The 22,679-nt window shown below is 43.8% G+C and overlaps 2 protein-coding genes and 1 long non-coding RNA gene across 7 annotated transcripts in view; 2 read left to right on the top strand and 1 right to left on the bottom strand.

The window, feature by feature from the left end:
• Positions 1–61: 61 nt before the first annotated feature.
• On the top strand, positions 62–18,030 carry RNF8 (ring finger protein 8). Of its 4 annotated transcripts, none has more exons than XM_042789609.1 (9): positions 78–175; positions 1,500–1,527; positions 2,708–2,836; positions 4,411–5,151; positions 6,225–6,287; positions 7,088–7,177; positions 8,352–8,459; positions 9,440–9,644; positions 16,014–18,030. In XM_042789609.1, the coding sequence occupies exons 3-9, from the start codon at positions 2,768–2,770 to the stop codon at positions 16,157–16,159; spliced, it is 1,422 nt and encodes a 473-aa protein (XP_042645543.1). In that variant the 5' UTR covers positions 78–175; positions 1,500–1,527; positions 2,708–2,767; the 3' UTR covers positions 16,160–18,030. The 4 variants fall into 4 exon arrangements, with proteins under 4 accessions (XP_042645541.1, XP_042645542.1, XP_042645543.1 ...); XM_042789610.1 differs by lacking the exon at positions 1,500–1,527 and adding an exon at positions 1,693–1,825 and having other exon boundaries at positions 157–175; XM_042789607.1 differs by lacking the exon at positions 1,500–1,527 and having other exon boundaries at positions 62–175.
• On the bottom strand, positions 11,403–19,735 carry LOC116962186. The gene is made up of 2 exons (XR_006165030.1): positions 19,539–19,735; positions 11,403–15,601 (listed from the first exon to the last, which is right to left on the bottom strand). It is a non-coding gene; the product is annotated as an uncharacterized LOC116962186 (long non-coding RNA).
• A 66-nt stretch (positions 19,736–19,801) lies between these two features.
• The window catches only part of CMTR1 (cap methyltransferase 1), a 29,653-nt gene continuing 26,775 nt past the window's right edge, over positions 19,802–22,679 (top strand). The window contains exons 1-2 of one of the 2 annotated variants that reach the window (XM_032995311.2): positions 19,802–20,280; positions 21,480–21,613. In XM_032995311.2, coding sequence (XP_032851202.1) covers positions 21,487–21,613 — 127 coding nt within the window. In that variant the 5' untranslated portion in view covers positions 19,802–20,280; positions 21,480–21,486. Of the gene's footprint in view, positions 20,281–21,451; positions 21,614–22,679 lie in introns of those variants that run through there. The other variant, XM_032995310.2, reaches the window with a different exon arrangement.

Below are 22,679 nucleotides of genomic sequence, written 5' to 3'. Positions count from 1 at the left end.
CTGCCGTCGCGCCGGTTATCCGTCTCGCGAGATCTCCGTTGCCGCAGCGATTGCTCCTGTCTGGCGCGGCGGGTGGCGCGGGGACATGGCGGCGCGGGGGGCGTCGCGCCTGGCCTGGTGCCTCCGCCGGGTCGGGGCCGGCGGCGACTGGCTGCTGCTGGAGGCCGGCACGCAGGTGAGCCGGGACGCGGGCCCGCCTCCGTGGGGGGGCCGTTACCGGCGCCACTGGGCCTCAGCCCTGTCCCTCAGCGGCCCTCGCTGCGCTTTGTTCCGCCAGCCTCGCCGTTACTTAACGCGCTTCTTAGGAGGGAGGGGGGGGGGGGGGGGGGGAAAAACCAAACAACCAAAAAACAAAAAAACCCCCAAACAAACAAAAAAAAAACCCCACACAATCAAAACCATCCCCCCCGCCTCGGGCTGGTTAATAAGCAGCGGTTGTTAAATTGGGGAGGAGCCGGGGGGTGGGGCAGCGGCTGGGGCTGGCGCGGTTCGGCAGCGGGAGCGGGCGTCTAATTTGCCAAATCTTCGGTTATTTTTATTTATTTATTTATTTAACGCGGCCCCGTACTTAGGCGGCAGCGGTTTGCGCGGCCCAGTAACGTAAAGGGGGGAACCCCCCCCCCCCCCCCCCCCCCTCAGCCTGATTGACCGGGTGTTGCTTTGGTGAGGCCCGTGGTTCGTAACGCATCCGAGTTTCGCGGCTTAAGTTATTCGGCTGTAGGCGATGTAACGCTTTGCATCCGTTTCAGCTACGTTTCGGCACGGCGCGGGAATTTTATAGCGGTCGTGTTTTTTTTTTTTTTTTTTTTTTTTTAAACTAAAAAGCCCCAGTGAGGTCCCTGTGCGCTTTCCCTTAAACCCAGCGGGCAGCAGAGCCGTGCGGGGCCGCGGGAGCATCGCCGTTCCGGTGCTGGGAACCGGGGGCGGTTAAGGAGGTCCCTGTCGCGACTCGCCGCTCCGTCGGCGAGCCGTTGGCTCTGTTGGTCGCTCTCCTGTCGCGGGTGGGAAGCCCGCAGGGGTGCGTGAGTGTGCTGGGGCGAAGGACGCCCCCGCGAGTCCATCTCTGAAAAAAAAAAACGTACGGCCCGGGCTCCGGCAGCTGGAGCAGAGAAACGCGTTTGGGGGGCGTCTCTCGTGGGGGGGGGGTGGGTGGGTGGGGTGTCTCTCGCTCCTCCGGCTGTTGGCACGGCGCTGCGGGCCCTGTCACGGGGCAGCGGGGCTGCTGACGGTGGCACGTCCCACGGGGGGTGCCCAGTGGGCACAAAGCACTTTCGCTGGGGATTTCGGGGTGGGTGCCAAACCGTGCTGCTGAGGCGTGGGGAAGTGCTGTGGGCGGTGGTCAGCTCGAGTGGGTGACGTCTGAGCCCCCCGCCGCTCGGGGAGGTTTGGAAGTTTTGTGGCTGACCTTACTTAATTGTATCTGATGTGCGTGACTGAGCGTTAATAACAGGAGTCTTTACCCATCTAAGTCTCTGTGCCTCTTACACATGCAATCCAAGCTGACAGAACCTATGAAGCATTTAAGAGGTGGGGACCCGAGTGGTAAGGTTTGCTTTCATGATCTTAGTTTGTTTCCTTGCATTTAGTTGTGACATGGGAGTCAAAGTTCTTGCTTTAAACATGGATGGGACTTGCTCAGGTAATGTGTAGCCAATGAACCTTTCTTGACGGCAGCATCTCTCCATCTTGTAGGAGTTGGAAGGTGTGATGCAAATGAGTTGGGATCGCAGAGGAAAAGAAGGGCAGCCTTCATATAATGCATGATAACTAGAGTGCACTTTTACAGTATTCTTCACCAAATTTAACTTTGGGCTTCTGCTAAAAGGTGTTGTGCGTTTTTTTGCTGTATTACATTGGATCCATGCAGTTATCTGATTACATGAGTTGACTGAAAGCTTGTGCAATGCATGGATGAATAAGAAAAGTGTGTATGATTGTCAGATCTTGCAAAGGAGGCAACAAAGGGAGGGAGAGAGAGCAGAGCTGTGCTTTAAATGGCAGCCTGCAATTAGATCAGATTTAATAAGATACTGTGAAACGGTATGATTAAATTATGTCCTTTCTTCCAGAAGATGCTATTAGAGTCTAATCAGATTATTTAGATCACTTTCACTATGGGTTATGAACAGCACATCGCTTATTTTCTGAGCTGCAAGATTGATAGTGTGATTTACAAAAGCACTGCACATTTAGCCCACAGTTAGATGTGCATTTTTTTGATGGCAATTTTCTGGGCTATTTTTTCTGGGTCTTCCCTGTTCACAGTTGAACAGATGCAACTAGCAAAAGAAGAAGGTAAGAAGCTATCATGAGACCCACAGAGAATTGTACTGGTTTGAAGAAATGGTGTTTGGTTAGGTTAGGTTATGACTAAGGTGTGACGTGGATGGAGAGTGGCTTTGAGCAGCTTTGGTGCTGAAGAAGATTTCCATTGACCAAGGCTGTAACCTACCTTAGAGCAATCAAATTTTCCTCAGTGGGAGAGAAAGACAATACTTCAAACTTGATAGAAAATGAAAACCTACTACTTTTTGAATTTAAATGCAAAAAAAAATAATAATATAAATCATATAGCTATTTTCAAGGAGTTTGGGATAATAAGATGCTAATCTAGGTAGATTTCTGCTGTACTACTTAAATTGAAACGACATAAACTGAATTTGCCATGTTGTTGCTGATTGCAGTTGCTAAACTACTTTATTTTTAGGTAACTGTAGGCCGGGGCCTAGATCTCACATATCAGCTGGTGTCAAAAACCTGTCCCTTGATGATCTCTCGTAAGCACTGTGTTTTCCAGCAAAATGCAGAAGGGCAGTGGACTGTCAAGGATAACAAGGTACGGAGGCTGATTAAAGACCTTGTACTCTCAGATTCACTGAAAAGAATGCCCTGGTTTTGCTCAAACAATGTATGAGCTGTGGTATAATATGGTAGAAGTGTGATAGAAGGTCCATGGGAATGTGTCTCGCCTGTTGTGCTCTTCCAGCAGGAAGCTTCAGTCTGCTGCAATTGGGATACAAACTGTATTGCTTTCTGTATGTGGATTTGTCTTTTGGTTTAGCATTTTTCAGACAATGGTAGTCTTGCCAAGGGCGCTTTGCAGTTTGTGAACCTGTTTTGTGTTGCTTTCTTAAAACAAACAAACAAACAAAAAAGAGGCCTATGAATTTTGGCAGTATTCAAAAGGATACTGTTCTTGTACTGCTGATGAATGGATAACCTGATACTCCTTATTCTAGTGACACAATTGCGTTAACTGTAATCAACTACAAGAAGAATCTCTTGTTAGAAAAAATGTGCTTCTTGTTATATTCAAACAAGTTGCTTCTGAAAGTCCTCACCTGATTAGGATAAAGTGTTGACATCAGAGTCTTCAGCTAAGTCTCAATTTTTCTTCAGTAATCTGTTTTTTTTTTTTTTTTTTTTTTTTTTGTATCATGATCTTTGCACTTTCTCTTTTGGGCTGAAGACTGTAAAATCAGTACTTGCTTTAAAGCAGCACTGGTAGAACAAAAATGTTCAACACGTCATGCAGATTTGAAAGAAGTTTGGGTCAACAGCAGACTAATCAAAGGAAAAGAGTGGCTACTGTTACAGTTACACTGCTCTTAAACAAAACTCTGTTAAAGTGCTTGCATAAACTTGAAAACTTACTGTTATTGCACAGATTTGAAACATCTGTGGTAGATTAACTATTAACACTTCCTCTGTGTTATCACTGCTACCAGTTTGTCAGGTTGTTCTGTTGAATCTTTGATCTGTCAGTTGTTTATGCTTCTGCAGTTCATCTGGAGCAGCACAGATTAGTTTTTCTGTTTTTCAAAACTATTTATTGAGCTAGTGTCAAATCTAAAAACTTTTTCTGCTTTGAACATTATCTCTAGAAGAACATTTTCCTTCTTGTTTATATTCTTCTTTTATTTATGAAGAGCTGTCTCTTTTTCTTTCAGCAGTATAAGCTATGCTTCTTTTTCTAGTTTCTTCTTGAATTTCAGGTGACATCAATTGTCAAGAGTAATTACTGCACTATTTTATGTTCTTGACAATGATCTGTTGCTGAGTCTTTTCTTTTTATTGATTAGTTCTTGTTTCTGAAGCTTTTGGACAGTTTTTTTTCCCCTTAGAGTACATTCTTTTCCTACTGCACAAGCGCATATATTAATGTTGTTCTTGGTGCTTGTACACAAAATCTGTAATGCAGAAATAATGCACAATAACTAATATAATGCAATAACTGTAATAAATGCGACACTAAGCCAATAAATTGGGTATTGCAAGGTTTATTTAAAGAGGTGGCTTGTTCTCATTTCAACACTCAAGAGGTTGGATATGTTTACAGTTCCCAGAAATAACTTGCAGAATACTCTGTAACTGCATATTAAATTTTGTTGATTCTCTGTTCATTTACAGAGTCTAAATGGAGTCTGGCTTAACAAACAGCGCCTGGATCCCTCAAAAGCCTATCCCATCACTGAAGGAGATCATATCCAGTTGGGAGTGCCTTTGGAAAACAAAGAGACTGCTGAATATGAGTATGAAGTGATTAAAGAGGAATGGGAGAAAATCAGACCCTTTTTAGCCCAGAGGAATGACCTGGGGAAAGCTAAGAGTTCAAGAACTAAACGTAAATTTAGTTTGGAGGAATTGGAGACATCTGGATCAGAAGGCCCTTCAAACTCCAGATCCAAAAGAGACAGGGTGTCCTGGGACAATGAACCTTTGGGTAAATCCTGGGGAAGGATAGAAGAGGCCAAACAGTTAACAGAGAAGCTGGATGTCAAGCTGCAGTCTCCTGGCCCAAGCGAGGGGGATAGTGCTCCAGTGCGTAGTAGCCCTGTGCACTCCAGGAAGGCCATCCCTGTCCTCTGTAAGGAGCAGAAAGGCTCCGGTCTTGCGGAGTCATGGACTGGCTTGGAAATGCTGAAGAAAACTCTACTAGATATAATGAAGTTAAAGGTCAAAGTGCAGGAGAAGCAGACAGCAGTTCTGAATGTGAAGCAGAGGCGCAGGAAGTGTGCTCAGAAGGAGATCCTGGCAATGGAGCAGGAGCTGCGGGAGTTGCAGGACCAGCTGTGCACGGAGCAAGAGCATCATCAGCAGCAGGTAGAAGAGCTGGAGAGGACTTTGTCGAAACAGCAGCAGAAGCTAGAGGTATAATAGTGGTAATCTTTTTGGCCTGTGACTTTTAATTTTTATGGAATGCCTAGCATAAGACATTGATCCAGAATAAGATCTTGAACCATACAGTAACACCGGTAATGTTTGTGTGAATTACTGCTGTTAAAACCATCATCGAAGTATTTCACTTCCAGGCACGTGTACCAAAAGACAGTGTGGACACAGTAGGGACTGGGCTGCATAGGGAATTAGGAAAAAGGCACAAAATATTATTTTTTAATTTGTTTACAAACAGGTTCATTACAGTAAGATAGTAAAGCCTTTCAGTTAGTAAAAAAGCATCTTTTTAAATAAAAAGATCGAAAGCATCTGCCTGATTCCCTGTGGTTACAGAGAGGACAAGTTGGAAAGTATTCATCTTAAGTGTGAATTTGTCTTGGTATATGTCTGAATTAATGCCCAGTTTGCACAGCAAATCCATTCCCTTTTAGAGCAAGTAAATTACTGTATGCCTTAATCCCTGGGGGGAGGAAGGGTTTTTTTCATACTTTGAAGAAACCCTTTCTTGCAATCTGTGTCTTCAAGAAGTATGTGTAAAGTAGCTTTTTTTTAGGTAACAAACTGAAATCTTTGTATTCGAGTTTGTTCAAAATCTGATTTAAAGGAAGTAAGAATTCAGCTCGGTGTGAGTTTTGTTATTTATCAGTTACTTCCTTTAAAGCCTGCTGCTAAAGGCAGGACACCTGTATCAGAAGTACAGAAAGTCTGGAGTTGAGTGCTTAGGCACGATGAATAGTTGAGCTGGAGCTGTAGGTACATCTGACCTCTTTGAACGACCTCAAAGATAGAGTTGCAGCTTTTTCTCACGTTTAACATGTTGGTGACCTCTTTGCTTCTATGAACATGCCGGTGCCTTTAGAGCTAGAATAATGTGGAAGTGTTCCAAGTATGTAACTGTAAATGATACATCCATTTTAACTCTTCACAGTAAATGATCTCTCTTATTTCTGTCGTACACGTGTGACACTAAAGTCGGACATCTTTGTTTTTTTTTTTTCTTCCTTTTTTTTTTTCCTTCCTTTCTTTCTTCCCCCCCTTCCCCCCAGGGAGTAAAGTGGCAACATGGGGAAGAGAATCTGAAGGAGCAGCTGGCCCAGGTTCTGCAAGAGGCAAGTAGTTGTGAGTCTAGGTTTGGTCTAACTGTGTAAGTCAGGTATTTAAATCTTTCTTACTGCTGTGGCCTCTTGGTAGAAGATGAGGATTTTGCCTTAGGTGCAGATTGGATGATCTTCATCTACAGACCAAATTTCTGTCAGAAAGTAGTAGGCTTTGCTTTGTGGGAGTTACTATTTCCCAGCAAATATTGTGGGATATTTTCAGATTGAAAGCATTAAGTAGCTGCAATGATTTATTTTATTTTAATTTGGGCCTTTGTGAGGTCTGTCTGCTGGGTATCTGTTCTGGGGAAATTGTTTTGGCAATTTTAACCAGATGAAAAGAATTCAGTTTCTTGGATAGGAATGTTTTTGAAAGAGAATGCCACACACTTAGGTTTCCTAGTCTTTTTTCAAAAGGCCTTTCCCTTTGGAAAGCTAATCTGAAAACAGATTCAGGTAACTCTGCATACAGTGACAGGTTTTTGTGATCCTTATGTGTCAAATACCCCTTCATACTCAAGTGTCTCAGATGCGCTCAAAATGGTGACTGTAAAACCTAACTGAGATGGAAGGGTAACCTGGGAGACGGGATGAGAAGTGCCACGATGCTGGGAAGGTTATAAATAACTGGCACTAGATTCCAGTTTTAAGGCTAAACTGCTTTAACACCCCAACTCATATAGACATGTGTTGCTCTTTTAGGAGGAGGTTGGGAAAAATAAGTATGCTGAACCTCATGATTATGGTCATGTATATTTAATAGGATAGCTTATAATAGCACTCGTATAATTTCTGGGATGGTATTGTTACAGCATCATGCTTTGATGGAAGAACTGAGCCGTAGTAAAAAAGATTTTGAGGAGATAATTCGAGCCAAGAATAAAGAACTGGAAGAAACCAAGGTAGGGAATAACTGAATTCTCAGTTTTATACATAAGTGAAACATGATCATCTGCAGCAGAGGAAATGGTTTATTTCATATTTGTCTTGACTGTACTTTGCCTCCCATAGTGAAAAACTCCTGTATTTTTGAGGTGGCAGCTGACTCTAGTTTCCAGGATTGGGGCAGGGTACACCTTGCCCTGTTCATAAATTAGTGTTGAACAGTTGTTACTAGATCTTTCTGGATGATAAAAAAAGCCCGGAGCACCTGAACTGTATTGTGCAGAACTGCATCCATTCCACCCTTCCTTTTTTTTTTTTAAAAAAAAAAGAAGAGAGAGAGAGTACGAAGGGTGTTTTGAAAAGTGAGGTGCTTCATTTTTGGTTAGAGTGCATTCAAGTAAAACTGCAGTGTTCCAGCAGTCCTACAAAGGAGTGTAGGACTGAAACAGCATGGAATTTGAATAATGAGTAAGATAAGCCACATTTCTCCACATTTCTTCCTGTCCTTGGCACAAGGTTATGAGTGGAAAATAATTAAGGAGATCCCTTGCTGTATTTTACTCTTGGAAATTATCACATTACCCACCTCTGGCTGTTTGCTTCTTTTTTTTGTTGTCGTTGTTGTCTTTGCACCTTTGTTGCTGTTTCAAGTACAGCTTCAATTGGAAGAATTTCTGTTATTTTTAGAAGATAGAGCAGGTTCCTAGGAGCCTAATTTAACTCCAAACAAAAAAAAATGTATTGGGCAGTTAAATGCAAGTAAATGTTTTAAATTCTTATGCTTGCTTTTTTTAATATTTGAGGTATTTTGTCTGTTGGGTGTTTTGCTATTTACGTCAGGCTTTCTGTTGACTTAAGCCAAACTCATGCCAGGAAGAGGTTGAAAGAGATTCTGAAAAGATTGATCCAGCTGGTAGTTTCTTTAGGCTGAAGGGAATTTTGGTAATGGCTGCTGTTCTTCCTTGTAAGTTCTCTACAGTGGGTGGGAATATTCTCAGTATTGCTGTGACTTCAAAGAGGAGAGAGGTTACAGATCTGGGTATATAATAGACGTAGACTTGACATGTGGAAACTTGCAGTTATAGGATTTTCTACTTGTACTACCTTTCCCTGCACATGCACTTCCTGCCAATATTATGTTGAGTGGAACCTTGTTCTGTTGGTATATGATCATATGTGCTTTTCTACCAGGAGGAGAAGGAAAAGGTGAGAGCCCAAAAAGAAGAGGTGTTGAATCAGATGAACGACGTGTTGGAGAATGAGTTGCAGTGCACAATCTGTTCTGAGCACTTCATTGAGGTATGTTTAAACTGGTATGGGTTTGCCAGTAAAGAGACTTGAGCAGCTTTCCCTAGTTCTATTAAAGCAATAATCCAGCTTATTTCTTTACTTTGCTAGTTCAATAGTCCGAACAGACCCACAGCGAGTTGTGGGTAAGGGTTGGTCCAGAAATACATTCTGTCTGCCCAAACTCTTCTCCTGGGCACCTAGTTCAGCTTTTATGTCTCTACCTGCATAGAGGTGGGTTCTTAATATGCATATAGACTTGCAGCAGTTTTGGGTGTTTTTGAACTGGTGTTCTGAGGTACTGCTAACAGTCTGCTTGGGGAAGAGTCGTTTTGTAGTAGACCTTGCTTTAATTTGACTAGAGTTGGACTGCTTCAGATTTAGATATAGGAAGAGGTTAGTAAAGGAAGGGAGGAGCAGTGCTCATTCAAGTCCTGAACTGTTTATATTGTTCGGATAAACTCGTTGAGAAATTGGCCTGCTTTTGATTCTAGAAGTGATAGGCTATGCCTGAAATGTAGACTGTTATTTCTGTTCATGTTTTACTAGAACTTCAGTTTCATTACATTTATTTCTACTACAGGAAACCTGATGTGTTAGCCTTGTTATAATGACTTAAGTGCTAGCTGAAATTTTAATTTCTGGTTTCTCAGTAACTTAAGATACTATTCTGCCATATGAGTTTTTCCATAATATATCCTTTTCAAATTGGGGAAACTTATAATAGAATTAGTTCTTTCTGTCTGGGTTTTAGACTTGCTATGATCTACCGTGAATCCATTAACCAACTTGTAAAACTTGTCTGCACGTTGGCATGGGAAAGTTTTTGTGTGTAACCCCTACAAAGGCTAAAGAAAAAGGGTCTTTTTGGCTTCTCTTTCCCCCCTTCCCTTATAGGAAGTGTTCATCTAATGTTTTCCCGACTTCAGTGTTTTTTTCTTGCCACTGCTTGTGTGAGCATGCTCTGATAAGTGTCCTGTCGAATTCCACAGGCGGTCACGCTGAACTGTGCGCACAGCTTCTGCTCCTACTGTATCAATGAGTGGACAAAACGTAAAGTGGAGTGCCCTATCTGCAGGCAGGAGATCAAATCAAAGACACGCTCTCTGGTCCTGGATAACTGCATTGACAGGATGGTAGAGAAACTGGATGTGGAAATGAAAGAGCATCGCCTGACGCTTATCAGAGAGCGGAAAGGTGAGAGGTGGGTGGATGTGGCATGATGAATATAATCTCTCATTCCATCTATTTTGTACAACTTTGGCACCTATATACCGAGGAGATGCTCAGGGAATGCAGCAGAAACACTAGAAAATTAATTTTAATATATGTTGTGTAACTAGCTTTACTGCACAGTAAAATAAAATTAATAAAAAGTTTGGAAAAATACTTTGGTATGAATCCCACAGCGGAACTGAGTGGGACAACTCAACCATGCTAAAGGTTGTGCTGCTTCAAAGAGATCACTAAATAAAAGCAAAAGGATATAGAATGGGCCTTGAAAAATTTACCAGATACCTTTTGATTAAACTATTGACAACATTGTTGCAAAAACTCAGCAGAGCAGTGCCTGATGAGAACCTGAATTCTCTTCTGCATGTTTAGATTTGTGTAGGAAATCTCTGAAGGGAATGTGTGTCATGTAAGTGTATGGCTGAACTGGCAGTATCTCTGCCATGTTAATTTTTGTGGAATTAAAGCCACTGTGGCTTAAATGCATAACCTCTTGCCTACTTGTATGGAAAAGACTGTGCATGACAGCAATGGCTTTCAGTAAAACTCCAGTAAGGGGGATTCCTATTCTGCTTCAATCTTCCAAATTTGTTTCTAGAGCACTTGACACTGGTATCTAGGTGCTGAAACACAGAAGTCTTTTTCTGCAACCCCTTAACAAATTTCTGTTGCTGTGTTCCCATAAGTGACTTGTTTTCCCCTCGTGGAAGTGAATGCATGATGTTTCATTTTGCATTGTGTCGAGCCTTTTACCTAATGAAAGGTGCTTTTGAAACATTTCAGATTCTCCATGGTGACACAGAGTGGCATCACTAAGTCACGTTAGTTCAAACCTGAGATTATAACCTATTTAACCAACTGAGTCTGATTCCCTCAGGAAATGCTACACTGCTCAGAGGCTGCCCAGCTCGGCTTCCTGAATTGCTTTCAGCTCTGCAGAACTGACACTGCTCTTGTGTAACGCGCACGCCTGCAGAGCATGCCATAGCACTACTGAAGTGTCTCACCAGGTAGCTAACGGTGATCAGGTGAAGTGGTGCATTTATTGGAGCCCACTTCATTTCTGTATGGTAAGCCAGGGGTCTTCATGCTTTTTTCAACAAAAAGGAAATAAGCTCATAGCCTATGTTCATGTGTGGTAGATGCTCTAATTATATAAATGGCTATTAGTAGGAAATCATTTTACTTCACCATGATACACTTTAGGAGGAAAGATAAATTGTTGCCGTGCAGTCTTCATTCAGTGATGGAAACATTTTGATTGAGATGAAGATAACCATGTGACTATTTAAACATGAATTCCTAAGACGAAACCAGCTGAAAGAGAAATAATAATGCAAGTGGCACTTGAGAAGCTCAGTCAGAGCTTCCCAAGAAGCTTTTTCAAGAGCCTTAGTAGAACAGGCACCACTGGGATAGCTTGAACTGTTAAATGTGTGGAAGTTTTGATGGGACTGTAAGTGTCCTGAACAGCCATTACTTATCTGAAAGCTCCTTACCACATTTTGTTCCTTCCCTCCTCCTTATGTGGCGAGGCACTGTAACAGTTAGCCACTTCCATTTCCAGTTGTGTGTCAGTGAAGGGATTAAGTATGTCTACTTCTCATCTGTGCTATCTTAATGGAAAAAGGCCTGTGCCCAGCAGCTTGAAAGATCTATTGAAAATGACAGCGTGTGTGAGCTGACCCAGGCAGGACACAGGAACAACCACAAAACCATGGATGAAATGCAAAGAGCAAATTTATTCTCGTTACCTTGTGACCTGGGGGATCTCCGCAGCAGCACCTGGGCAGAGGCACGCAAGCAGGGACGCAGGCACCGTGGAGCTCAGTCCTTGTTAGCCACAAAGAGGAGCAGAAAGAAAAGATCTCAGACCTGCTGCTTTTGCCTGTATATATGAGGGATTTTTGCAGGTGTAGTTTTCCACTGTGCTTTGATCATTCCCAGAGCAGGGCAGGAATCTCAAGGATGTTCGATAGGATGCCTCCGCGCCTCTCACAGGCCTGCGTTATCTAAACGCAGACATTCTATCTGCCAAGCACACAAAACTAAACAGCAATTAGTGTGATATATTTGTTTTTCAGCACCCCAGCTGCAAGTCACTTGAGCGTGTTTACAATCCTCTTCACCAATCTTCCCTTGTATTCCCACATTCCACCCCCTTGCTCGGAGACTATTTCTGCTGGGGCTGGTAAAGCTGGAGGTGTTCATTTGGGTTTGTGGGGTGGAGCGATGCGCGAAGGCATGCAGAAAACACATAGAGTAAAGAAAGGAAAATAATTTTAAAAAGAATAAATATGTCTCTACAATAATGTTTTTGGATTGGGCATCCCATTCATCCTTTCAGAAAGTTATACAACTCAGCCAGCCAGGCACCATCAGTAGGTTGTTTCATTTGGTGCATTAAGTCCTGGGGTGGTTGAATGTTGTCCTCTATGCCAGCTGATCCATCAGTGATGTTGAAGCAACACATGCCTTCAAAATTGAAGCAGTGTTTATGTTGTGGAAAGAGGAAAGAGTCCACTGTCAATCAATTTTGTGATGTTCATTGGCATACAGCCTTAACCTACTCAGAAAAAACAGCAATGAGAAACATTAATATCAAACTCACTTAGCATAGTATAATTTTGTAACACAGCTGCTGGGGTTCGCATGCCAATGAGACATGTTGTCAAAAGAGCTGCCGTTAATCTTCTCTTAACGCAAAAGGCAGGTGAGTCAGTTGCAGTAAAGGCCAACCAACTCTAAGCATGTACGTGCTGATCTTGTAGAAATATATCCAGGGTGTGTGCCTGTAGTGTAAGACTGTAAAGCATGATGAGCCAACCTGTGATAGGGAAGGAAAACAGAGTGTCATCTCCTTCTAGTAATACAGACACTATTGCTCCAGCTCCTTTAGTTAAAGTTATTCTGGGTTTAATAACCTGATGTGGGGTAATTGCCCACACAGATTGGAGAATTATATCTTGTGCTTTTTCAGATTGAGCTTCAATTTGATGTTGGGTTCATGACACCAGGAGCACCATTCTAATGCTGTCTCCTCTAGGCAAGGCACAAGTATTCATCGAAGATACCTGAAATACAGGAACTTGAGAATCTGATATCAACAAAGGATGTAAAGTAAGAGAAGTTGAGGTACAAAACTACACAGTATTCTCAGGAGTGGTTATATGAATCTTCATATCTAGGCTAATAGGTTCTTTCTCATTTTTTGGCACAGTCATGTGCCACAATCCTCCTGAGACTATATCATCTGGAATTGTTTCTGCTTCAAAAGGATGTCCTCACCTAGGAGTGTATAATCGCTCATGCTCTATCAAAAACTTTTGTAGGCATCAAAGGCTTCTTGTTGTTGCTTGGTCCACTGCCAAACAACCTTCTTAGTTAATTTCTGCAGAGGGTGCATTAATACCACTGGAGGCGAGGTAAAATTTCTCCACTACCCTAAAAATCCCCCAGAAGTCTGTAACTGTTTTACTGTGGTTGACACAGGAAATTGCTGGACTGTTTGCTGTACCATATTTGGTATTTCTCTAATCTGTCTATACCAAACTATTCCCCAGAATTGTACAGTAGTACTTAGAGCCCTGTATCTTCTTGGGATTAATTGCCTAGCCTTGGTCCTTTAAATGTGCTTTCAGCCATTCAACAGCTACTTAAATTTCTTGTTGTGATTCTGACATAATCAGCAAATCATCAGTGTAATAGTAAACAGTCAGGGTACCAGGCCATAGTGCCACATCAGCTGCTGTAATTTGGTGGCAAAAGGAGGGACTGCGTGTGTATCCCTGAGGCAATATTTGGAAGGTATATTGCTTTTGTTGCCAGGTAAAGGCAAACTGGTCTTGACTTTCTGAAGCAATAGCTATTGAAAAAAAAAAAAAAAAAAGCATTAGCAGGGTCTATCACCACTTTCCAGGGTTGCAGATTTTTGCTAATTTTTTTCTAGAAGAGTAACCATGTCTGGCACCATAACTACAAGTGTGGGGGTGTGACTTGATTCAGTTCTCTGTAATCTACAGTCATTCTCCAAGTGCCGTCTGGTTTACGAACAGGCCAAATAGGATCATTAAAAGCAGTCACAGTTTCTTTAACAATTCCCATTTGTTGAAGTGCCTAAATGGTTTTGAGTGCTTTTTTTTTTTTCCTCTTCCTTCCCTGCTCCCTGCCGCCCTGAATAAGGTACTGTTTTACAGTTACCACTTTGCCAGGCACTGGCAGCACAACAGGATCCCACTTCAGGAATCCATGCAAGATGGTTATAGATTGAATAACAAATCCCACTCGTGAAGTCCTGAAGCAGAAGTGACCATTTAAAGTTTCAACTGTTTGTCCTGCCAGCACATCCACACCCAAGATATATTCTTTAATTGGGGCAGTTAACACCACTGCAGTAAATGGCGCGGCGTTCCCTATTGTTAAGGTAACCTTAGCTTGGAGGGCAGGGGTGGGTTCCCCCCAGATCCGTGATGGGGCTTCTTCATTATCAATATTACTATGTAATACAGTAACCTGTGGCTCCTGCTGTAGCTAATACATGTAAAATCCCCCCAGACCACCACTTTATAGTTAGAGGAACATACGGGCATTGATCCACCTCATGGTAAGAGGCTGCAGTAGCGGCAATTCTGGGGGACCTGCCAAACCTTAATTTGTACTTTTTTTGGTGTTTGCCAGGTAGTGCCTTGCCTTGAGGTGGCAGGAGGGGTGGAGCGTGGGTGTGGAGTTCGTGGTGGAGCTAGGGGGTGATGAGCTTTTTTGCATGAATGCTAACTTTTGCTGTCAGTGGAACACTTCTGATGTCCTGATCCCATCTGTTCCTGATTGTGGGATATCAACTTGTACAATACCTTTCCGCATTTGTTTCCTTGTCACCCACATTGTGGATCCTTTCGGTTTTACTGATTTTACTCACCACCTGAATAAACAGCGCCGAAATTACAGTCCAAATCTCTCTCAAGATATCTGCTAGGCCACCTACATTACCTCTAGCATTTGTCACTACTGGTATAATCAAGGGTTTTAGTGAGGTAGGCACTCCTCTCAAAAACTGCATTTTGATATTTCTCTTTGCTGATACCCTGTCTGACTTGAATTTGAACTCAGTCTCAGAGTATGAGGATTCACTTTGAGTATTTCTATCCCATTCTTTGGGATCCCATGACCATTTTGTGGTAAGACCACGGATTTGGGAAATCAAAACTTTACTTTTCCTGTATTTGTCCCTTTGTATATTAGTGATACATGCTACCAACAGCCTGATGTTATCTTGCAGCTCATAGCACTGCTCTGCCTGAACAGTAATTACTTCTCGCGTGATCACCTTTGTATCCTGTAAAGTCCCAATTTCCTTCTCCAAGTCTCTCACTTTACTCTGTAATGCAACAACTTCATGGTCAAGAGCTCTCAGACTGGTAACTATCCCAGCCTCCACTAACTTGCGAGAAGAATCTGATGCTGCTTTCCCTGGCAATCTGCATATAGCTGTTGCAATCGTCTGGCAGTAACCACTGACCAGTTATTTATGTCAGGCCAGGCTTCTGGTGGAGCCACTTCAGCCAGGATAGCAGCCACGGGGATCCAGTTCTCAGTACGGGAGCATCCCGGAATAAGGGGATTCGCCATCACGGCCTCCCCAGTCCCCAACTTCTCTTTTAGCCATAGCATGGCTGTTCCTGGATCCTGCTGACTACACCAAATGTGTGAGCTGACACAGGCAGGATGCAGGAACAATCACAAAACTACAGATAAAATGCAAAGAGCAAATTTATTCTCGTTACCTCACACAGGAACAATCACAAAACTACAGATGAAATGCAAAGAGCAAATTTATTCTCGTTACCTTGTGACCTGGGGGATCTCCGCAGCAGCACCCGGGCAGAGGCACGCAAGCAGGGACGCAGGCACCGTGGAGCTCAGTCCTTGTTAGCCACAAAGAGGAGCAGAAAGAAAAGATCTCAGACCTGCTGCTTTTGCCTGTATATATGAGGGATTTTTGCAGGCGTAGTTTTCCACTGTGCTTTGATCATTCCCAGAGCAGAGCAGGAATCTCAAGGATGTTCGATAGGATGCCTCCGCGCCTCTCACAGGCCTGCGTTATCTAAACGCAGACATTCTATCTGTCAAGCACACAAAACTAAACAGCAATTAGTGTGATATATTTGTTTTTCAGCACCCCAGCTGCAAGTCACTTGAGCGTGTTTGCAATCCTCCTCACCAGTCTTCCCTTGTATTCCCACAGAGAGGCTTTGAGTTTCAAAGAGAACTAGTAATTCGGTGTTTGCAGGTACAGTGGTCACTGCTAACTTTTGTATCTATGTGTTTTGAATGCAGGGAAACAGAATGTATTGGTGAAACCAGCCACAGACAATGACAGCAGTGTCATCTCTTCCATCCACTCCGTCTTGTTGATGAGCAGCTGTGACAGTGAGGACTCTGAGGAGGACTCTTACTATAATGAAAGCAACTACATTATCTGAACACTATTACTGCAGACTCGTTTGCCTGTGTGCTGCCCAGAACCAACCTAATGGTGTTTGGTTGACTGCTGCTGGATGAGTGGACTGGACATCTGGAAGGAGAGACTATGAAGAGGCTGGAGTTGACAACTAGCAGCGTTTGGAAGAAGGACCTTATTTTTTAAATGAATGTACAGAAGCTTGATCTCTAAAACCAAATTGGGATTGTGAGAGAACAAACTGCTGTTACGCTAGATGGTTGACTTTCAAAACCTAGGCTTTCATGATCACTTGTGACCTCGGTGTAATGTAATAGTTTGTATGCATCGCTGCCCTTTCCTTAGTGAATGACATGTTTAAATGTACATCAGCTTCACTTATTTTGGGCAGCAGAGGGAATGGCCGAAGCTCTTTGAGAACCTGGCCATCCCCACCAGCAAGCAGGAGAGGTATATTATGAAAAAGTGCCAACATGGGTTTTCCTCTTGAATTTCCTGTGGCAGCTAGAGTCATCCCAGGCCTCTGGCAGTAAAGACAACAAAGGGTGGGTTATGGACCCTGTCAGCCTTAAGTGCTTAAATGCATTGTAAGCTGAGCTGCTGGCCATCACTTTGCTCTGTTGATGTTACTCATTTTCTGTTAAGATAGGGATGGAAAAGATTAAATCTTCCAGAATTCCTTAGCTAGTGCTTTTTTCACATAGTGTCTTTGGTTTGTTCCCGCTTCACGCTTTTGCATAAAGGGTTTTAGAATTGGGAAGCAACACAACCAGAAGTTCTTAGTACTGACTTCAGAAATGCATATAGTTCTTGGCAGCAGCAGAGAGGAACCTTTGCCCCTTCAGAAGTACTTCTGAGTTAGTGAAATGTCCTGTTGACAGGGTAGGAAAGCAGCATCTGTAGGCAACGGCACGGCGCAGAAGCATTTAGTTTTATTGTTTACAAAACGTATTACCCTCGTAGCGAATCACTCATCCCTAAGAGATTGAGCAAGTCTTGCCTCATCCTGTCACAAATTTGTGAAGTTCCATTTTCAGTGGCATATGCTTTTGACTTGGGGGTTACATGGAAGTGACTGTTTTACACTGTGAGAAGAGGATGGGGTAAGCCCTTCTCATCTAGAGTATTTCTCTGGCTATTTTTATGTACTTTCTCGTTTCTATGTTTATTTTAAGAAGGAAAATATAAATCCATTTCAGCATTAGTCTTCCTTGGTGCAACCACTAAGGTTAATGTCTTTCTCCTATTCGTCTTAGATTTTTGGGGAAAACACAGACTATCTCATTTTAATGACTTCATGTTTTGATTGCTGTAACCAGTGTGACTATTTTAAAGTTATTTGAAAGACTTGGGTATTCAGGAATTGATAAAAGACAACCTAGATCTTCAAGCCTGTGGCTACCCTAAAGGTGATCTGGTAAATAAAATCATACCTCTAACCTTCTTCCACTGAAGAAAGATCCTGTTAAAAAGGAATGATGATATTGTCCTAAGGAAATAGTGCATTTTACCAAATTTGATTGGTAGTGCTTAAACAGGGGAGGTAGGGCTGATCTGGGTGCCAGGCAACTTTCTTAAAATCTTAGTGTAAGGTTTCTTTGGTGAAGAAGTCATTACATCTTGAGTTTTCCTGTTTCCTTTTTAATGTTAATTTTCTATATGTGCTCTTGAAAGTTTCTTCTGTGAATATATGCTCTCTAGGATGTCTGAGAGAAAAGTGTTCCTCAAAACACTTGTGAAATAGGCTGACATTGGAGCAGGCATTTCCAGTGAAGAGTAGAAGCAAAATACTCTGGTTACCTCGGACTGCAAATTCTTCTACTGTGTATCTCTTCCATGTTGCTGTGCTTTTTTTTTGCTTGTTTCATTTTGCTAAATATATTTATTTTGTTATGTTGGTGTTTATGCATATTGCAGAGAAGAATAATGCTTCTCCTAGTAACAGAGTAGGTCTTTGGTGTGATTTCTGAGCGTGTCCTGTTTTCACTAGAATATGAAGAACACAAGTGGTATACCAAACCATTTGCACTGTCACCAGTAGGTGCATAGTCTGTAAAGGTCCACAGAGAGAGGTTAAGTAATAATCCTGTTCACTTGCAAAAGCATTTCACTGACAAAAGCAGACATCTTCCAGTTCATGAAGTTCCTTGGTAAAGCTACTACCAGATACAGAGTTGATGACTAGACATACAGAAGTGTCAGGCAAACTATTGAGCTTCTGGAAAAGACGTCCATATTTCTAACAATGACCTCTCCTTTGGTCTGAGGTCTAGATCTTTTCTTCTACTTGATTGTACATCTGAAGGTCCCCTTGGAGCTATCAAGCCCTGAGCCGTTGCCTGTGTTGCTACGGCACCAAGCGCTTCCAACTCTGAGCTAGTGACAGTTGTGCAGCAGGCTTGATGCTGGTTCAAAATTTGCTGCTTTCTGTTAGAAGACAGCTGTCACGTAGTGTGATAATCACACGCTTTGGGAGCAATATATTGTTTATCAACAGCAGCAGGAAACGCTGGGAAGGAGTGCTAATGCATTGTGGAATGGGGCCATCACTGAGGGACGGTGTGCTGTTTTATCATGGGTTCCAAGGCCGGGCTGGCAATCGCTTTTCTCTTGCCCGTGTAATCTACCCTGGTAGTGCTCAGTGAGCCGTAACAACCATCCTTTCACTTCGCAGAACATGTAATGGAATTTAATAATCCAGCTGTGCTCCACCCCCATTAAGTGTTTTTTTTCCTAAAGAGATGCTCTGACTAGTCAATGTTTTGCTTCCTGTTCATAGTCCTTCTCTCTTGCTTCTCCCTTTTGCCATAACTTCACATATTTAGACCCGTATCTTATAGCAACTACGTGATCCGTAAACTACACTTCCCAAATAGTATACTCCTCTCCTTAGTACAACTGCGTTTGTTTTTTAAGATTAACATTCATGCCTGTGTACTGAGCTGTACGCCCCCGGGTTTTCAAGGTTAATGTGAAGTACAAGAAAGCTCAGTGTTTGAAATCCTCACGACAAATAACCTATAGACATGTATTAGGCTTTTATTGAGTGAAAAGCTTTATCATCACTGGCCTTATAGAACCTGTGCTGGCCCTGCTGAAGTAACGGAGCTGTAGCTGGTTAACAGCGAAGTGCTTGGCGGTGAGCAGGCCGCGAGCTTTCCTATCGGCAGGAGTTTTTCAGGAAACCCGCCCTGCCTGTGGCGGTGATCCCGGTGACAACCGGCCTGGCAGCTCTCCTTCGTAAGCAGAAAAACGCCCCGTATTTCTTAAAAGCGCCACTTTTAAGGCAGCGGCTGAGTTATCTTGTGCGTCAACGCACTTCGTCCCCATTTCCTGTATACGATACATTTACAAAAATAACGCGATTTTCCACACAATTCCCGTATCTCTTCACCCCTTACCTCGCCTCCAGCGGGAAGTGCTGAGGCCGCCGGCTCCCCGCTTGCTCGGAGCGCCGGGCCCTGCCTGGCAGCGGGCGGGGCGGGGCGGGGCGGGGCGGCCGCCGTGCTGCCGCGGGCTCCGGCGGGGGGTTTTGGGGAGTTTTTGGGGAGTTTTTGGGGTTGCGGCTGCCCGCGGCGCGCCTGCGGGAACGGGCCGCTGGGTGCCGGCGCGGGCGCTGCGTCACTGTCGCGCGCCGGCAGGCCGGGGAGGACCCGCGGGGAGGGGGCGGGGCGGCGGCGCCTCCGAGCGGGGAAACGAAAGCGGCGGCGGCGGCGGCGGCGAGGGGCCCTCGGGAGACGGAGCTCGTCGGAGTCGGGGCCCGGGCCCGGGCCGCCCGCCCGCCGCCGCTCCTTCCGTGAGCGCTGTCCGCCGGCCCCGCGTGTGGGGTCAGCGCGGGGCGCGGCCAACGGCGGCTTCTCCCCCCCCCCCCCCCGCCCTCGGCCCGCCGCCGGCTTGCGGGGCCTCTGGGACCGGCCCCCCGAGCGGACGGACAGACGGACCGGCCCTCGGGCTGCCGGGTCGGAGCTGTGCCCGTAAGGCGCCGGCAGGGCCGTCGGCGGGGTGCTGCGCGCCTGTGGGGCGCGGGTCGGGGAATCCCGGGGGGGGGGGTTGTGCTGCGAAGGGGCTTCCCCTCTCCCGAGGACGGGGCGCTGCTTAATTGGCGGTTAATTCCGCGGAGTCTGAGATCCAGCAGGAAAACAGGTGCGCGAAGGGCCCCTTAGTACTGTCCGGGGGGGGGGGGGGGATCTTGAGAGGATGCTAGCGGTGGTGAATGAAGAGTGTGTTAACCTAATAAGAGGATATCTCACAAGAAATGGAGGATTGCTCTCGGTTTCTTAGAGATAAGCAAGGGAAAAAACCTCCCTAAATTGGCACAACAGCAGGTAAATACGAGTTGGCTGTAAATGAGCTTCTTGTAAAAGAGGAGAAGATTTCTTAGCCGTAGTGCAGTGAAGTTGTGGAATGATTTTGTTGGAGTCATGGGGATTAATAAAGGAATTGATCTTAAGCTGCTCTGTATATGTTTGTGGAAATAAGTTTGATAAGAGGGTTGGAATTGGTGTCCTGGAGCATCTTTTCTAGCCCAGCATCCCTGTGTAGAATAATAAACACCAATAGGTTTATACTGCTTTTTCTCAATAGTGCGGAGGTTTAGCTAGTGCTCTAAGCATATGTGCCTTTTAATTTTCACCTGCTTTCCTCTTCCTTGGTTCTTGGCCTCTGCAGGCCTTCCTGACTAGCTTCTACTAACTCTTAGGTCTTAGTCCTTTCTCTGGGTTTATGCAGTTTATCAGCCACATCCAGAAGCTTGATATCTTGCCAGTGATTTCTTATGAAAAACACAACCACCTCCCAACTTTAGCACACATTTAACGAAGTTCTGCTATAGAAGTCATATAGGAAAGCTCTCTTACTAATTAACGTTTACAGAGGTGAGGTCAGAGATGTTCTGAACCTCTTGTGAGAAATTGGTTCCACGGTGCATGTTTTCGATTAGATTGATCTTACTTCCTCATTTTTTTTTTTGTGTGTGTTTGGATAAAACAAATCTTTGATTCAGTAGTAGTAATCAACTGTCATATATTTAAGTTAACCAAGTGCTGATGTCTGGGTTGTCTTCATCCACTAGCATTTAATGATAAGTAGGTTGTAGGAATTGTTTGAAATTCAAGTCATCAGTAATAGGGAAGCTTCCATAGAGATTTCATGTTTGTTTAGTTAGACTAGCTATTTAAAAAGGTAGGTTCAAAATAAGCCAATACTTTCACCTAAAGCAAACTTAAGTTAAGAAGCATAATACTGAATAGTCCATGAAAGGATCTATGCTGCTGCGCCTTACCCTTCAGCATGCAGGAGAAAGTTAATCTGCTTAATGTTTACCAAGTGTGGTCATCTTTCAGCAAAAAAATGAAGAGGAGGACAGAACCTGAATTTAGCAGCCCCCAAAAGAAGCAAAAGAAGATAGAAGACTTGGGATTAACCCTCAGTTCCACTTCAGATGATGAGACTCAATTTAGTAATCATACTACTCAAGGTAAGGTTGGAGATAAGGTATATGCTGCTGTGGAGAACCTAAATAATAACTAGGAATTGAGCCCACATCTCCTAAATCCTAATTGATAGACTGAACTTCAAGGGCATACTCTCTCCTTAGGAGAAAAACTATATTATTTATGTTCACAGCCTTGGATTGGTGTGAATTTTTTTAAGCTTTTATTAAAATCTTACGGTTTGGTCTGGAAATTGTATGAATTCAGACATAGAAACCAGAACTTGAGGTAGAAGACAGGTGCATGGGCCAAAGCAGTAAAGATGCTTGTAATATGTGAGCAGCATTAATCTTTTCAGTGTCAGCAGTTATTTCTGTTTTGGAAATTTTCGTTAGTGAGGAGTTGTGGGTGTTATGCTGTAAAGAAGCATCATAATCCCTCACTGCTTAAAAAAATTAAAAAATCAATAATTTTACCACGTTTTTGCAGATGGGAGAAACTGAGATGAATACAAAGGGCAGGTTGATTGGGAATCCTACATTGTTGCACTATCTCTTTTGCTGGCTCAGTGTGGTTTTTGAGGGCAGGGGGGAGTTGAGAGCTCAGAGGTGTTTGGTTTCAGAAAGAAAAACTGTTTCAGAGCTAACTAAATTAATTGCCTACTTTTTCTCAGGTCAGAGTGTGCTTTCTCACCTCGAGCTTGGGGTATACCAAAGATGAAGCAAGTGCTCTACGCAATTGGTATTGCTGTTGCGGGGCATTTTAAACTCTCCTGGGATGGTACTTCAGGTTGCCTCACGGTCCTGGCTGCTACTTCTGAGTCTTGGGATTACCTGTGGTCATAAAGCGTTAGTGAGAAAGGGCCTGGACACATAAAGAAGGCTTCATCTTGTAAAAATGGAAGGGGCTGTGTATGGAGGATGAGTGGCTCACTTTGGGGGTAGTTGCAGTGGCGGGGCATGCTGTGTGTAGCTGTCTGGCAAGGCTGGAGGTGAGTGAGGAGGTTTAGAAGTGCAGGGTGTGAAAGCTGGGGTAGGGAATGCTGTATGCGCTCGGGTCTGAGCTTAAAAATTCAAACCAATATCTTTAGAATTTTTCCCCCCTTTTGAT

Source organism: Tyto alba, unplaced genomic scaffold, assembly GCF_018691265.1.
Source record: "Tyto alba isolate M040663 unplaced genomic scaffold, T.alba_DEE_v4.0 Super-Scaffold_16, whole genome shotgun sequence".
Taxonomy (NCBI): domain Eukaryota; kingdom Metazoa; phylum Chordata; class Aves; order Strigiformes; family Tytonidae; genus Tyto; species Tyto alba.
This window is presented reverse-complemented; position numbering and strand designations above follow the sequence as displayed.